The sequence below is a fragment of the Loxodonta africana genome, chromosome 5 (assembly GCF_030014295.1).
Source record: "Loxodonta africana isolate mLoxAfr1 chromosome 5, mLoxAfr1.hap2, whole genome shotgun sequence".
Classification (NCBI taxonomy): domain Eukaryota; kingdom Metazoa; phylum Chordata; class Mammalia; order Proboscidea; family Elephantidae; genus Loxodonta; species Loxodonta africana.
This window is the reverse complement of record NC_087346.1, coordinates 34,467,518-34,483,763: the sequence shown is the minus strand read 5'-3', so window position 1 is coordinate 34,483,763 and position 16,246 is coordinate 34,467,518. Positions and strand designations below refer to the sequence as shown.

Sequence of the window (16,246 nt, the reverse complement as noted above, 5' to 3'; positions counted from 1 at the left end):
CTGCCGTGTGGGACAGACTGCAGTTCACATGTTTAGAAGCTTTTAGGACTCCTAATTGTTTTTATCTACTTTGTTGTAAGCAAAATTTCCCCAGGAGAAACTTGTTTTGTGCGTACAGAAAGTTCTCTTACGACATGTCACTATCACTATCTTAAAAGAAAGCAGAATTCAGTAATTTGATCTTTATATCAAAGGTAAATTGTCATGCACTAAATAAGACTAAGGTCAGGACATGTTGCCCTTGGCCCTGGCCAGCACCAGGCACGCATAAAGTACAGTACATTTTCTTAGGAAATAAAGATGGACACATTGTCAGCAGAAATCACAAATTTATTAACTCTTAAATATATCAATCAGTCATTTACCATTATGGCAAGAAATATATACAGTGTCCCATGGTAAACTGCAGTGTTTCAAAATGATAGAAGATAATAAATGTATAATTCAATTGTGGTGGAGAGAAAGAAAAGATCACAACTTCTTCACATCTTAGTGTGGAAGACAAACTTGATCTACGGTATTACTTCAACACCACATGCTAAGTTAAAAGCATAAAAAAAAAAAAAAGAAAAAAAACCCCAAACCACTCTACATCTATTTTTTTTAAAATACATGTATGCCACATATAGCTGCTTCACAAAAAGGTAAAAGAAATTAAAAAGGGGAAAAAAAATGAGGCCATTAATTTTTCACAGATCTCATTGGCAGGTTAACATGGCTCAAGACATTTACTGTATATATTTATTTTAAATATATATTGTTTTAAATCATATAATAATTTTATCAGAAAAGCTTCAATCCATCTACCATACATCCACTAGCAACAATATCTAAGGTGATTAGTAATCAACACAGAAAGGTGAAATGAGAGAAGAGAGGGAGGGCCAGTTTTTCTGTTGTCTTGTTTGTTTCTGCTTTAAAAATGGGCTTCCCAGGATTGCGAAAGACGATTCTGAAAACAATGCTGATGACGATACTGTGCACTATAAAGCATTTCAGAGAAGAGAAAAAGCCTCAGAGGGGTTGGATAAACAAAGAAGTGAGAAGCACACGGAAAACCTGGGACATTTCCCTTTTCTTTTTGTTTGAAAATGGAAAATCCTAACTCCTTTCTGGGAAGAAAATGTTACTCTGACATAGGAGGGAAGCTAAAAAAGCACCAGTCACAGAGAACAAGTTCAAAACAATTGTAAGAATGGAAAACATTCTTAGGCTTCTCTAACCTTCGAAAACTAGCCAGTGATGGTGACCAGGGGGCCTCGCATTCCAGCAGGTGGAAATAAGTGCATCTGCACAAAACCTTGATCTCCTATCCATTTGGTGTTCTCCTGGTAACTGCCCCAATCAATACGACATACTGCAGTTACGGCAGGACCTTACTTGCTTTTATCATACGTTTTAAACAATTTTAATACTTCAAACAGAAGATTAATAATACCTAAGTCTAAATAAGACCCTAAGCAAAATTAAAAACCTTTCAAATCTTCTTGACAACATTTTGCTGGGCCCCGAAAGTGGTCAAAAGTGCTAGTCTCCAAACGACCTTGATTTTTAATTTTGTCTTTGTTATGCAAATATTACTGTTACTTTTTTCTCACACACTTTGCCATTGAGTCCATTTGAACTCATAGCAGCTCTATAACACAGTAGAACTCTCCAATAGGGTTTCTAGGAGTGGCTGTGGATTCAAACTCCTGACCTTTTGATTAGCAGCTGTAGCACTTCACCATGGTGCCAACAGGGCTCCAACACTACTAGCCAAAAAAAGGAAAAAAGATAAAAATAAAAAAGGAACAAAGAAATAGGTAAGATGAAGAAAACAGAGCACAGGTTTGAGAAAGGAACCGAAAATTCAATTCAGCGAATTCACCAGAACAGTGTGAGCATATCCTAAAATGATCAAACCAGCAAATGATGTGAAAGTTTCCAGTTTACACAGTTTGTTCAAAAACTAAATGGCTTTAGATGTTACCAAACCAACTGATTCTTGCTTTCACACTTGTAAGTGATTTTGTTCACATACGAACCCACTTGAATTGTTAAACAGCAACAAGACTTCTGGTGAAAAACCATCCATTTCAACCAGGAGCATACCAGGAAACTGAAGATTTTTTTTTTTGCCTTTTTTTTTTTTTTTACACAAACAAGCCAAAACATTAACAGCGAAGAGTTCTAAAAAATTTACATTTCTCTTACAAACCGTCATTTAGAGAACAACAATGGTGAAGTCTGTTATTTCTTGGCATAAATAGAGAAACTTGATGAATAGGTTGTACTTGGAATATTGTGGAATTTGTGTGTGTGTGTGTGTCTGACCTCCCCCCTATTGTTTGCCAACAGTAATTGACGTTTACATGGAACATCTCCATAGCTGAAGTGTAAACAATGAAGAGGAAGGGATATATGACAAGATGATGCATCACATATGCGTTACGCGTAGGTAGGACCTTCACAGCTTCATGCACTCAGAAACATGCATGAAGAGGAGGAGAGGATGGCCCAGGGTTACCATCCCGGTGCCTTGAAAACAGAATGCGGAAGTGGCACTGCTGATATTTAGCTGAAAGGAGAAAAGGGGGAGTGAGAAATTTATTATATGGTTTTACAAAAGGTCATCAAATGGCTTTGCCATAGTTGTGAATAGGCTACAATTTTACAGCTTAGCTGATTAATAGACTGAAAATGGTACGTAGAAGAGATCTTGCAATCATTAAGAGAAAATATATCATATTAAACTGGAAAATCAGGATTAATTATCTGTTAATTCATTCACACGAAGCTAAGCTACAAATAAGAGACAGGGACCCAGGCTTCCATCATATTAGTAAATCTAAACATAACTTTTAAGCATTCATATTTACTAGATACATTAATAAGTGAATATTACTGCATAGTTGAAGCAGACTCAAAATTTAAGTGCATTCTTATTCGCTTTTGTCATTATTCTTCAACTCTCTGGGAAATCAAACCGGGACGTCAGTTTAATAAGGGATAGGGCTGTTATGAGTCAGAATTGACTCGACAGCAACTGGTATGGCCTTAAAGGAAGGGAGAACGCAATTATTCTTATTTAATTGGAGGCCTTTTTTTCTTTAAACCTACTGCTGGGAGCATTATTTCCTAAAAGCTCTGAAAAGGTTCAAGTGCTTTGAATGGGGAAAATATTCATAATAATACCACACACATAACTGAAGCCCTCTAATCCAAGTTTAAAAACAAATCTTAAAAAACAACACAAGCTTGAATTTAATTACAGTCAACTTTCAATTATCCTCGGGAATTACTCACTTTTTGAGTTTTAAGTTTGAGCTTGACTTTCTCCTGTGACCTGTCCTCATGGTCAAATACCGTTATACTCAGTCAGGTGCACCAAATTAATTTACGTATTAACCACAGCCATCTGAGTAATGGGATTGTAACCTCTTGAAAAACGTTAAGAAATCCAAGAATCCTAAAGCTCGATATAAACTAAAAAAAGGCATGGATAATTGAGAGTTGTCTGAATCGACTTTTGATGCCAGTACTTCCGGATATTCTAAAATGACACATCCATATGTTAAAGAAAGGACCTTCTCAGTGCTCATTACCTTTAAAATAAAGATTACGCTACAAAAAGGGGCTGAACATTAGACTCAAGAGCTCATGCATAATTGCTATGAATTTTCAAAGACCTTGAATGTTTTTCAATGAATATAATGCAAGAGAAAATCTCCTCAAATGGAAAACAGCCATGCAGCGTTTCAGTCACTAGCTCCAATCACAAAGTATTGGAGCTGGATGCTACTTACAAGACCCGTATGAGAATGGTTTTCAGGTCTTAGATGTTTTGCCACAAAGAGGTGCTTCCTGAGAAGTTTTCTTTCCCATTTGGAATACAGGATGGCCTATTAAGAGAAGCCTCATTTGAGCCATGTGGCATAAAATGAAGTTTTCTTAAATAGGCTCTATTCCATAAGTACTTCAGGGAATACAGAAAAACCTAACTCTCAAGTACTAAATGGACGTAATCCTTTCTGGTAATTTGTGTTGTTACACTTTGGGGTAAAAAAACAACAACAACAAAAAAAAACACAGACACAAATGAATGCCCTCATTATCTGCCTATCCTTTTTGTTTCTTTCTCTAAATTACATAGCCATTGTTATAAACTTGATCCCTATCCTACCACCCCCCAATTTAACAAGTGTTCCTTGGTGAGAGAATCTGGAATGAAATCAGCTGTCTGGAATGGGCCAGACTTCTACTAGCTAAGTCTCAACTCCTATTCTTGTTTTCACGTGACCCTGCTTTACTGATACACCCTTATTTCTCACGGTTTCCTTTCCTCTAGTTGGAGCCAGCCATCCTTATCCGTAGTCCTCTATCATACTAAAGTCCTGACATCATATTTTCTTCATGATGCTCCTTGTGCTTGGACTATCTTCCCTGTTTTTCCTCTCTCCAAATTCCACTTTTCATTTAAGAGCTTGTGCAAAGTTCTACCTTCTCCACAAAGGGTACTTCTGACAGTGTGTTACATTTGTAATTCATTCCATTCTACTCTGAGTCCGTTGCCGTTGAGTTGATTCCGACTCATAGTGACCCTATAGGACAGAGTACAACTACCCCACAGAGTTTCAAAGGAGCACCTGGTGGATTTGAACTGCTGACCATTTGGTTGGCAGCTGTAGCACTTGAACCACTACACCACCAGGGCTTCCGTTCTACTCTGAAGTTGATGATAAATTACTCAGGTTTTTTTTCTTGGGTATTGGCGATTAGATGCTTTCCAAATGAGAATATATGTTCCTTGAGGACAAGCCTTTTATCTCACACTGTATTTGGCACAGGTCAGGCATCTAGGAGATGTGCAACAAATATCTGTCTCATTACTGACTGGGAGAGCAAACACAACATCTGAGGTAGAATGGTGTAGTGTAAAAGACACGGAAATATCGGATATTTGCTTTTTAAATGCTATCTTTTATAAGTTTTTCCTAATATCTATACCTGAGCCTCAACAGATAATCTGTGAAATGAAGCTCCTAATACTTTCCTGGTCATTTTAGAAACTCCCCTCTTGTCTTTCCTACCATATTCCTTTCTTTTGCCAATGGTGACAATAAAGTCACAAATATTTTGCCTGATTATGCAAATCCTCCTGATTTAACCCTAACAGAAATCAGCTTGATAGGGTATTCTCTAGTTCCCATCTAAAACTTCTGCATACTGCTCTATGCCAAGTTTCAACCCACAAATGCCTGGTCTGACTGATCATTCTAGAGAATTGTAGACTGTTTACCACCAAGGCATTTATTCCCACCAGTGTGACTGACCACCAGCATTAGATAACATATGTCATGCTATTAACAATGGAATAAGTAGAAGGAGCTGACCATGGGTATATTAACAAAGAAGCTGACAGCCTGGGAATATTTACTTGATGGGTACTGTTGGTGACCCCGAGCGATGAAAATGAACGTTCTGCCACTTTCCATCCCGGCGGTGCCAGACACGGGTCTCTTCTGACTGCATTGTCTTTGGCATTCCGCTGCCATCCATGTACTGAGTGAGCCTAATGTAAGCTATGCAGGCAGCATCGTCGCCTACCAGGTGTACATGGGGGTTCAGGATAATAGTGTGGATTGGTTTCTGGCTTTTAGACAAAGCTGAAAGAGAAGACATGAAAAGAAACATTTAGTCACTATGCAGTAAAGTAAACCAAGACAGAATAATTAGCTGGAGTCAATAAATGTAATGTCTTTCATTTGTTCAACTACTCATTATTTGTACTACCTGAGTACCAGGTACTGTGTAAAGTATAAAGGATAAGAAGAAGAGCAAAAATGGATACAGTCTTTATTTTCTCTGATTCCATTTGTAGGCAATTTGTATGCCACTCTGGAAACTCTCATTGTTTGGGGGGAAAAAGCTGGTGACAGGTATTTATCTACAATGGGTAGTGGTTAGAAATAGAAGCCATAATACGAATTGCTGTGGAGAAGGCCTGGCCCAGATACATGAACAGTTCCTGTCTTTTTCCTGGAAAGACCGCTGGGGTACTTGACAGGATATCCTGTGGTCTTGTTTGTTTTGCTGGTTGGTTGGTGAAGTATATGGGACAAGGGAAATATATCAAATACAATGAAACCTGTACTTGATGGGACTGCTTTGTTTTTCCAGATCTCACAAGTTTTCTTCCCCTGACATGGTGCTGTATTACCACGTTTCTATTGCTCTTTTTAGTGGAAAATACTTGTTTTCTTTCTCTGACAGATTTCTGTCTTACACAGGTTCCAGCTTTCAGAGGCTTTACTGTATCAAGCATGGAGATCATTGTCTCCAAAAAGGGCTGGCCATAGGATGAATTTGCTACTGTGCCTTATTCTGTGACTCCTTAACAAATCAGAGTCCACGCCATGACAGTCCAGTTGTGGCCATCCAGTTAAACTCCAAAACCTACTATTGGCCATATAGCCTAGTCTCTCTCTATTTTTTTCTTTTTGACTGACTAACCCTCACTAGGCTCCAGCCACTGGTGTTTTGGCAGCAGCTACTCATTCTAATTATTTAATAACCAAGATTTGAGAATTTAATGCAGATTATTTATTGACGATGCTTCTCTCTTGGACTGCTCGAACAGGCTCGACTGTTTTAGCTGTTATCCAAACATGCTTCCCTTTCACAGAAAAGATCTATTCATATTACCTAGTGCCAGTCACATAACTACCCCCATATGAAGAATATATAGTTAGGAAAGTAATGATGTATGGATGTTAGGTTGAAGTAATTAAAATATTAATGGGTTAATTAATTCTTTTACTAGGAACAAGATGGTGCCAGCTGTGAACCAGCTGGAGAACAGAGCATGATGCGCTGCCAGTCAGGGTGCTGGGATGCAGAGAATATGAGAGCATTTACTGAAACTTTGTTAAGGCCAGTTTATCACAAAAGCCTTTTTGTTTGGTTCTTCGCTAATGCTTACTGTATATAAGAAAAAGTAATTCATTAAATATGCCCGAACTTAAAAATCTACACCAAGGCAGACATTCTTGCTAAGGCTGAGATTTACTGAAAGCGAGCCTGATCATAACAACACGGCTGTTATTCCTCTTTAACTCACTGAAATCTCATTGCAAGGTGAGTGAATTCACTCTGTGTATCACGCGAAGGCAACACAATGCCTAATGCTTTTAGGGGTAGTAGGAAAAGAAGGATAAAGGGAATCCCTGCTTTACATTTTTCTGGATGACCTGGAGGATTTCAGCAGGAGGAGGTTTCTTCTGTCATCTTGAAATTTGGCTCTTTCCTCTGAGCCCCTAAAATTCATAAAATTTAAACTAAAATATATACCTGATTACTCATTTCCATTTTACTTTGAAAATAAGCACCAAATATACTTGAAAGCACTTGTCTCTGTTGAACAGTCTAGCACGCTGTGGTTTCTTTTATTTTTTTCATACGTTAAGTTTTATGAAGAAGTTACATTTTTGGTAACTCATTTTGTAGCTTATGTTACAGAATTCACTGGAACAAAAATGGGGCATACTCAATCAATGTGACTTTTTATGCAAAGTAAGGTATTTCCTAAAAGGCAGAAAAAAATTAAACCTTTTTTGGGGGGGGTTTCAAATAAAAAAAATTATTGTATAAAATGCTAGGCTAAGATAAAAAATTTTGTTGCAGAGAAGAGCCAAAGGATTTGCAAAATTTGGGAGAAATTCAAAGAAGTTGGAAAAGGCATGTTACTCAATTTAGAATAAATGTACCATTTTCAAAGTAGAATCGATGAAAGTCCATCCCTTCCACTAAATTACCCAATGCTTCAGGTTCAAAAGCCGTAAGGCCTGGGTCACAGATTTTCCTGTAAGGAGAAAAATAATCAGTAAATAAACGAGCTAGTAAATTTTGCTGTTTTACATGCATTCATTCTTATTTATCAAATAGTCAATGAAGGGAAGAGTCTATATACTAAAAATATAAAATTCCTATGACAGGCCTTGGCAGAGTAGAGGAGGAGATAGTCTAAGAAGGCATTTTGCAGAGACCTCTGATATAAGCAGTGCGAGCAAAGGATAACCGACCACACTTTAGGAATCTCCTTTTTAAATTTTCTCCTTTTTTATTTCTAAGGTAAGTTCTCCAGGTTTTTCCCAGCCTTTCCAAATCTTGACTTCAGTTTATTATTTTCTCTGAAACATTCTCCAAGTCCCATAAAGCCATCTTTGGCTGTGAAAGTAAATATTTTGGGATAATTTTTGATGGATCACACCTTGTACGTTCATGTCAAACATTTGTATTACAATCAACGTGAGGGCAGGTATCACATCCCACACTCCTGGTAATGTTTATCACACTTAATTAAGCTTCTGATTAAAGTTTATCTATCTATTACAATAAAATTACTATGACGTTCAATGTACATATTAGTGTTTTTTTTTTTAAATTCTAGAAATATGATTCTTTGGAGAAATTCATTTATTTAACAAATAATTGTTAAACACCTACTGTGTAGCAGCTATTCTTCGAAATGAGCATTTATAACAATAATTTATACTAAAATAGAAGTAAATACAAAGTGTTTGAAAAGCAGATTACTTATATACAGTAAAGAATTTAGAAAGAAAATTTGAGCTGGGTTTCTATGAATGAGTAGGAGTTTTCCAGGTTGAGGAAGGTGGTGGGCAGGAGGGTAACAATTATAATGGTATACTGTTGTGAGCTGTGTCCAGTGGGCCCCTGACTCATGGCGGCTCATGTATAATGGAATGAAATGCTCCCATCTCCATGATTATTCATGAATCGGACTGTTGAAATCCATAGGGTTTTCATTGTCTGATTTTTTGGAAGTAGATTACCAGGCCTTTCTTCCTAGTCTGTTTTAGTCTGGAAGCTCTGCTGAAGCCTATTCAGCATTACAGCAACATGCCAATCCCCACTGAGAGAAGGACGGTGGCCGCACGTGAGGTTCGTTAGTCAGGAATCGAACCTGGGTCTCTTGCACAGAAGGCAAGAATTCTACCACTGAACCACCGCTGATCCCCCATAGAATTACAGAGGAAGGGATATTTCCTTTGGCCTGTGGTGACTAGCGTAGGCTTCTCAGAGAAGGTGACATAAAGTCTGGGTTTGAAGGATTAGTGGCAGTTCACAAGGTAGGTAAAGAGAGTACAAACTGAGAGATTTTTGGATTATATTTATTTGTTCCAAAGTACAATACAGTGGATGGAACTGCCTCTGATTTCATATGGAAACCCCCCTTTGGAAGGCAAAAATTTCTTAACTCTTCAACAAAAATACAAGTTTGAAAAGACTGACTCACTATGATTCTTCAAAGTGCAGTACTGTTCATGGAATGTGGAACTGATGCTTTTCAAAGAATACTTCAAAAACAGAAAATCACAGTGGTTATTCATTGTGATAAAGAAAGACTCAGGTAAAAGGCAAAAGGGGGAAGGAATGAATTTGAAATTCTGCCACAGGCTGCTTGGTGGGCAGGTATTTTTAAACTCAAAGACAAATACATATAATCTCTTTCTAATGAGCAAAATGGGAAGAACAGTGTTCCTATGGGAACAGCAATTTAGTCTGCCAAGGGCTATTATATCCTCTAGAAATAATGGTTTTCGGTTCTCAACATCAGCGAACCACAATTTCTTACTACCTTATATTAACACTACAGTCATCTGGGATTCATGGCATTATGATGGCTCCTCTTACACAACCATCAGAGAAGTCAGTATGTTAGTCTGTTCTTTGTCTCTCTCCCTCTCTCCTCTGTAATTTTATTAATATTAATAAGAGATTCAGAAAACTGCTACTTGGCAAGTGGGCGTGTGTGCTCTGTACAGGTGTTCTAAGGACCAGCTGACAGAGCTATACTAATACACCCTACCATCTGGAAAGCTCCCAAATGGAAGGCCCTATTAGATTATCCCTGGGCCTGAAAGTTCAAAATCTATGACTATAGGCCTTCATAGGTAAAGGAATGAGCAAACAGATAGGATTCAGAGAATAGCAGTATTTAATACATCATACTTTCAATTGCTTAAAAAAATATTAGGGATATAAAAAATGCCCCACTTCTGCCTTGGTACAACTGTTCCCTACTATTGAACTGAAAACAGCAACAGTAAAAAACAAAACAAAAAATAGCAACAGCAAAACACACTTTTTGCCGTTCCATAAAGGAACGCTCCTGTAAAAGGAGATTAAAAAAAAAATCAAAAACAAGAAAAAAAGCAACCTTATGCTTTGGACAGTCAAATAGGTCTACGTAGGGTATTTCAGCAAAAAGATGAGCTGCAGTTCTATGGCACAGTCCTAAATAACGGTTTAAAAGAGAATTGCTGCCTGTGACAACAAAGAATGCTCTTTTAAACTCCGTTTCTCATTATCTCTTTTATTCCAAGTGTAATTTATTAGGTTGTGTTAAAGAATATGATACACACACATATGTACACATGCACGTGTATGCATATACAACACACATTTTAATTTGTAAAAAACAGATCTTGGATTTAATTTAGTTTTAAATTTAGTTACTCTCTCCTATATTTTATATTTGGTTACCTATTTCTAACTAATGGTAAGAGTAATACCTGATTATTATATAATTTGGAAAGAATAGGAAAGCAGGAAAAAAAAAAAAAAAAAAACTCACGCATGATTTTACCTCCCAGAGACAATCTGTTTTTTTCTTTTATTTTAAAACCAACTTGACATACTTCATCCCATTTTTTTAATGTTTTATTATGTCATTGAAACAGCTATATATATTCAATTGTATATCCTGCTTGATTTTCAGTAAACCCATCATCAACATTTTCCCAGATGGCTAGAAACTCAGCATAAACATCCACTGTACCAAAGACACCCAAAATTACCCAGCTGTTACATCATAAACACAATGTTGGACAGACAGGTTGTTTCCATTTTCCACTATTATGAACACTGCTTCAATAAACAACATTATTCTTAAATCTATTCGTGTTTTAGATTCATAATTCGTGCCCGTGTTAAATTCTGATAAGTAGAATTACAGGATTGTATTAATATGAACCTTTACAAAAAACTTTCTAGTACATAACAACCAATTGCCCTTGCTCCCCCACCACCTTGGAAGTTTGCTTCCATTTAGAGTTCACCAAGTGGTGTAGGAAAGTCACCAGGTTCCTGTTGTGTCTGCATTCCTCTGCTTATCAGCAGAGTTTCCATCCCTGCTGAGCAGACAGGGAGGAAATGCCCTCACGTTTAAATTTGCATATACTTAGTCAGTGGGCATAAAAATACTTTTATTAGTCTACTTGTCATTCACATTTCCTCTTTTGCGAATAGTCAGTTCATGTCCTTGCCCTATTTTTCTACTTTTCAGTCTTACTCAATATAAATGAACTTTTGTCACGTTTTGCAGATATCTTCCTAAGTTTATTGTTTCTTAGTTTTATTTTTTGTATTTTTATTAAAGTGTACAAGTTTTATACATTTAGGTAGTCTAATCATTTTATCTTCCTTATTTGTGATTACTTCCTCTGCTTTTTTTTTTTTGAATTTTTTTTTATTAACTTTTATTAAGCTTCAAGTGAACGTTTACAAATCCAATCAGTCTGTCACATATAAGTTTACATACATCTCACTCCCTACTCCCACTTGCTCTCCCCCTCTTGAGTCAGCCCTTTCAGTCTCTCCTTTCTTGACAATTTGCCAGCTTCCCTCTCTCTCTATCCTCCCATCCCCCCTCCAGACAAGAGTTGCCAACACAATCTCAAGTGTCCACCTGATATAATTAGCTCACTCTTCATCAGCGTCTCTCTCCCACCCGCTGACCAGTCCCTTTCATGTCTGATGAGTTGTCTTCGGGGATGGTTCCTGTCCTGTGCCGACAGAAGGTCTGGGGACCATGGCCGCCGGGATTCCTCTAGTCTCAGTCAGAATTTGGGGTCTGTATCCCACTGATCTCCTGCTCCCTCAGGGGTCCTCTGCTGTGCTCCCTGTCAGGGCAGTCATCGATTGTGGCCGGGCACCAACTAGTTCTTCTGGTCTCAGGATGATGTAGGTCTCTGGTTCATGTGGCCCTTTCGGTCTCTTGGGCTCTTAGTTGTCGAGTGGCCTTGGTGTTCTTCATTTTCCTTTGCTCCAGGTGGGTTGAGACCAACTGATGCATCTCAGATGGCCGCTTGTTAGCATTTAAGACCCCAGACGCCACATTCCAAAGTGGGATGCAGAATGTTTTCATAATAGAATTATTTTGCCAATTGACTTAGAAGTCCCCGCAAACCATGTTCCCCAGACCCCCGCCCTTGCTCTGCTGACCTTTGAAGCATTCATTTTATCCCGGAAACTTCTTTGCTTTTGGTCCATTCCAACTGAGCTGACCTTCCATGTATTGAATGTTGGCTTTCCCTTCACCTAAAGCAGTTCTTATCTACTGATTAATCAATAAAAAACCCTCTCCCACCCTCCCTCCCTCCCCCCCTCGTAACCACAAAAGTATGTGTTCTTCTCAGGTTTACTATTTCTCAAGATCTTATAATAGTGGTCTTATACAATATTTGTCCTTTTGCCTCTGACTAATTTCGCTCAGCATAATGTCTTCCAGGTTCCTCCATGTTATGAAATGTTTCACAGATTCATCACTGTTCTTTACCGATGCGTAGTATTCCATTGTGTGAATATACCACAATTTATTTACCCATTCATCCGTTGATGGACACCTTGGTTGCTTCCAGCTTTTTGCTATTGTAAACAGAGCTGCAATAAACATGGGTGTGCATATATCTGTTTGTATGAAGGCTCTTGTATCTCTAGGGTATATTCCCAGGAGTGGGATTTCTGGGTTGTATGGTAGTTCTATTTCTAACTGTTTAAGATAACGCCAGATAGATTTCCAAAGTGGTTGTACCATTTTACATTCCCACCAGCAGTGTATAAGAGTTCCAATCTCTCCACAGCCTCTCCAACATTTATTATTTTGTGTTTTTTGGATTAATGCCAGCCTTGCTGGTGTGAGATGGAATCTCATCGTAGTTTTAATTTGCATTTCTCTAATGGCTAATGATTGAGAGCATTTTCTCATGTATCTGTTGGCTGCCTGAATATCTTCTTTAGTGAAATGTGTGTTCATATCCTTTGCCCACTTCTTGATTGGGTTGTTTGTCTTTTTGTGGTTGAGTTTTGACAGAATCATGTAGATTTTAGAGATCAGGCGCTGGTCGGAGATGTCATAGCTGAAAATTCTTTCCCAGTCCGTAGGTGGTCTTTTTACTCTTTTGGTGAAGTCTTTAGATGAGCACAGGTGTTTGATTTTTAGGAGCTCCCAGTTATTGGGTTTCTCTTCATCATTTTTGGTAATGTTTTGTATTCTGTTTATGCCTTGTATTAGGGCTCCTAGGGTTGTCCCTATTTTTTCTTCCATGATCTTTATCGTTTTAGTCTTTATGTCTAGGTCTTTGATCCACTTGGAGTTAGTTTTTGTGCATGGTGTAAGGTATGGGTCCTGTTTCATTTTTTTGCAAATGGATATCCAGTTATGCCAGCACCATTTGTTAAAAAGGCTATCTTTTCCCCAATTAATTGACACTGGTCCTTTGTCAAATATCAGCTGCTCATACGTGGATGGATCTATGTCTGGGTTCTCAATTCTGTTCCATTGGTCTATGTGCCTGTTGTTGTACCAGTACCAGGCTGTTTTGACTACTGTGGCTGTATAATAGGTTCTGAAATCAGGTAAAGTGAGGCCTCCCACTTTCTTCTTCTTTTTCAGTAGTGCTTTGCTTATCCGGGGCTTCTTTCCCTTCCATATGAAATTGGTGATTTGTTTCTCTATCCCCTTAAAATATGACATTGGAATTTGGATCGGAAGTACGTTAAATGTATAGATGGCTTTTGGTAGAATAGACATTTTTACTATGTTAAGTCTTCCTATCCATGAGCAAGGTATGTTTTTCCACTTAAGTATGTCCTTTTGAATTTCTTGTAGTAGAGCTTTGTAGTTTTCTTTGTATAGGTCTTTTACATCCTTGGTAAGATTTATTCCTAAGCATCTTATCTTCTTGGGGGCTACTGTGAATGGTATTGATTTGGTTATTTCCTCTTCGGTGTTTTTTTTGTTGATGTAGAGGAATCCAAGTGATTTTTGTATGTTTATTTTATAACCTGAGACTCTGCCAAACTCTTCTATTAGTTTCAGTAGTTTTCTGGAGGATTCCTTAGGGTTTTCTGTGTATATAATCATGTCATCTGCAAATAGTGATAACTTTACTTCTTCCTTGCCAATCCGGATACCTTTTATTTCTTTGTCTAGCCTAATTGCCCTGGCTAGGACTTCCAGCACGATGTTGAATAAGAGCGGTGATAAAGGGCATCCTTGTCTGGTTCCCGTTCTCAAGGGAAATGCTTTCAGGTTCTCTCCATTTAGAGTGATATTGGCTGTTGGCTTTGCATAGATGCCCTTTATTATGTTGAGGAATTTTCCTTCAATTCCTACTTTGGTAACAGTTTTTATCATAAATGGGTGTTGGACTTTGTCAAATGCCTTTTCTGCATCAATTGATAAGATCATGTGGTTTTTGTCTTTTGTTTTATTTATGTGATGGATTACATTAATGGTTTTTCTGATATTAAACCAGCCTTGCATACCTGGTAGAAATCCCACTTGATCAGGGTGAATTATTTTTTTGATGTGTTGTTGGATTCTATTGGCTAGAATTTTGGTGAGGATTTTTGCATCTATGTTCATGAGGGATATAGGTCTATAATTTTCTTTTTTTGTAATGTCTTTACCTGGTTTTGGTATCAGGGAGATGGTGGCTTCATAGAATGAGTTGGGTTGTATTCCGTCATTTTCTATGCTTTGGAATACCTTCAGAAGTAGTGGTGTTAACTCTTCTCTGAAAGTTTGGTAGAACTCTGCAGTGAAGCCGTCCGGGCCAGGGCTTTTTTTTGTTGGGAGTTTTTTGATTACCGTTTCAATCTCTTTTTTTGTTATGGGTCTATTTAGTTGTTCTACTTCTGAATGTGTTAGTTTAGGTAGATAGTGTTTTTCCAGGAATTCATCCATTTCTTCTAGGTTTTCAAATTTGTTAGAGTACAATTTTTCATAATAATCTAAAATGATTCTTTTAATTTCATTTGGTTCTGTTGTGATGTGGTCCTTCTCGTTTCTTATTCAGGTTATTTGTTTCCTTCCCTGTATTTCTTTAGTCAGTCTAGCCAATGGTTTATCAATTTTGTTATTTTTTTCAAAGAACCAGCTTTTGGCTTTGTTAATTCTTTCAATTGTTTTTCTGTTCTCTAATTCATTTAGTTCAGCTCTAATTTTTATTATTTGTTTTCTTCTGGTGCCTGATGGATTCTTTTGTTGCTCAGTTTCTATTTGTTTAAGTTGTAGGGACAGTTCTCTGATTTTGGCTCTTTCTTCTTTTTGTATGTGTGCATTTATCGATCTAAATTGGCCTCTGAGCACTGCTTTTGCTGTGTCCCAGAGGTTTTGATAGGAAGTATTTTCATTCTCGTTGCTTTCTAAGAATTTCCTTATTCCCTCCTTGATGTCTTCTATAACCCAGTCTTTTTTCAGGAGGGTATTGTTCATTTTCCAAGTATTTGATTTCTTTTCTCTAGTTTTTCTGTTATTGATCTCTAGTTTTATTGCCTTGTGGTCTGAGAAGATGCTTTGTAATATTTCGATGTTTTGGACTCTGCAAAGGTTTGTTTTATGACCTAATATGTGGTCTATTCTAGAGAATGTTCCATGTGCGCTAGAAGAAAAAGTATATTTTGCAGCAGTTGGGTGGAGAGTTCTGTATAAGTCAATGAGGTCAAGTTGGTTGATTGTTGTAATTAGATCTTCCGTGTCTCTATTGAGCTTCTTACTGGATGTCCTGTCCTTCTCCGAAAGTGGTGTGTTGAAGTCTCCTACTATAATTGTAGAGGTATCTATCTCACTCTTCAATTCTGTTAAAATTTGATTTATGTATCTTGCAGCCCTGTCATTGGGTGCATAAATATTTAATATGGTTATGCCTTCCTGATCAATTATCCCTTTTATCATTCTATAGTGTCCTTCTTTATCCTTTGTGGTGGATTTAAGTCTAAAGTCTATTTTGTCAGAAATTAATATTGCTACTCCTTTTTTGCTTCTTGTTTGCTTGATATATTTTTTTCCATCCTTTGAATTTTAGTTTGTTTGTGTCTCTAAGTCTAAGGTGTGTCTCTTGTAGGCAGCATATAGATGGATCGTGTTTCTTTATCCAGTCTGTGACTCTCTGTC

At 37.5% G+C, this 16,246-nt stretch overlaps 1 protein-coding gene across 11 annotated transcripts in view; it reads right to left on the bottom strand.

The window, feature by feature from the left end:
* Positions 1-309: 309 nt before the first annotated feature.
* Positions 310-16,246, bottom strand: part of CAMK2D (calcium/calmodulin dependent protein kinase II delta) — a 368,604-nt gene continuing 352,667 nt past the window's right edge. For 5 of the 11 annotated variants that reach the window (XM_064285416.1, XM_064285415.1, XM_010590515.3 and 2 more), the window contains 4 exons: positions 7,749-7,843; positions 5,420-5,648; positions 3,789-3,884; positions 310-2,560 (listed from right to left, as the gene is read on the bottom strand). In XM_064285416.1, the coding sequence (XP_064141486.1) occupies positions 3,818-3,884; positions 5,420-5,648; positions 7,749-7,843 (391 nt within the window). In that variant the 3' untranslated portion in view covers positions 310-2,560; positions 3,789-3,817. Of the gene's footprint in view, positions 2,561-3,788; positions 3,885-5,375; positions 5,649-7,748; positions 7,844-16,246 lie in introns of all 11 variants that reach the window. The other 6 variants (XM_064285421.1, XM_064285419.1, XM_064285418.1 and 3 more) reach the window with 2 other exon arrangements.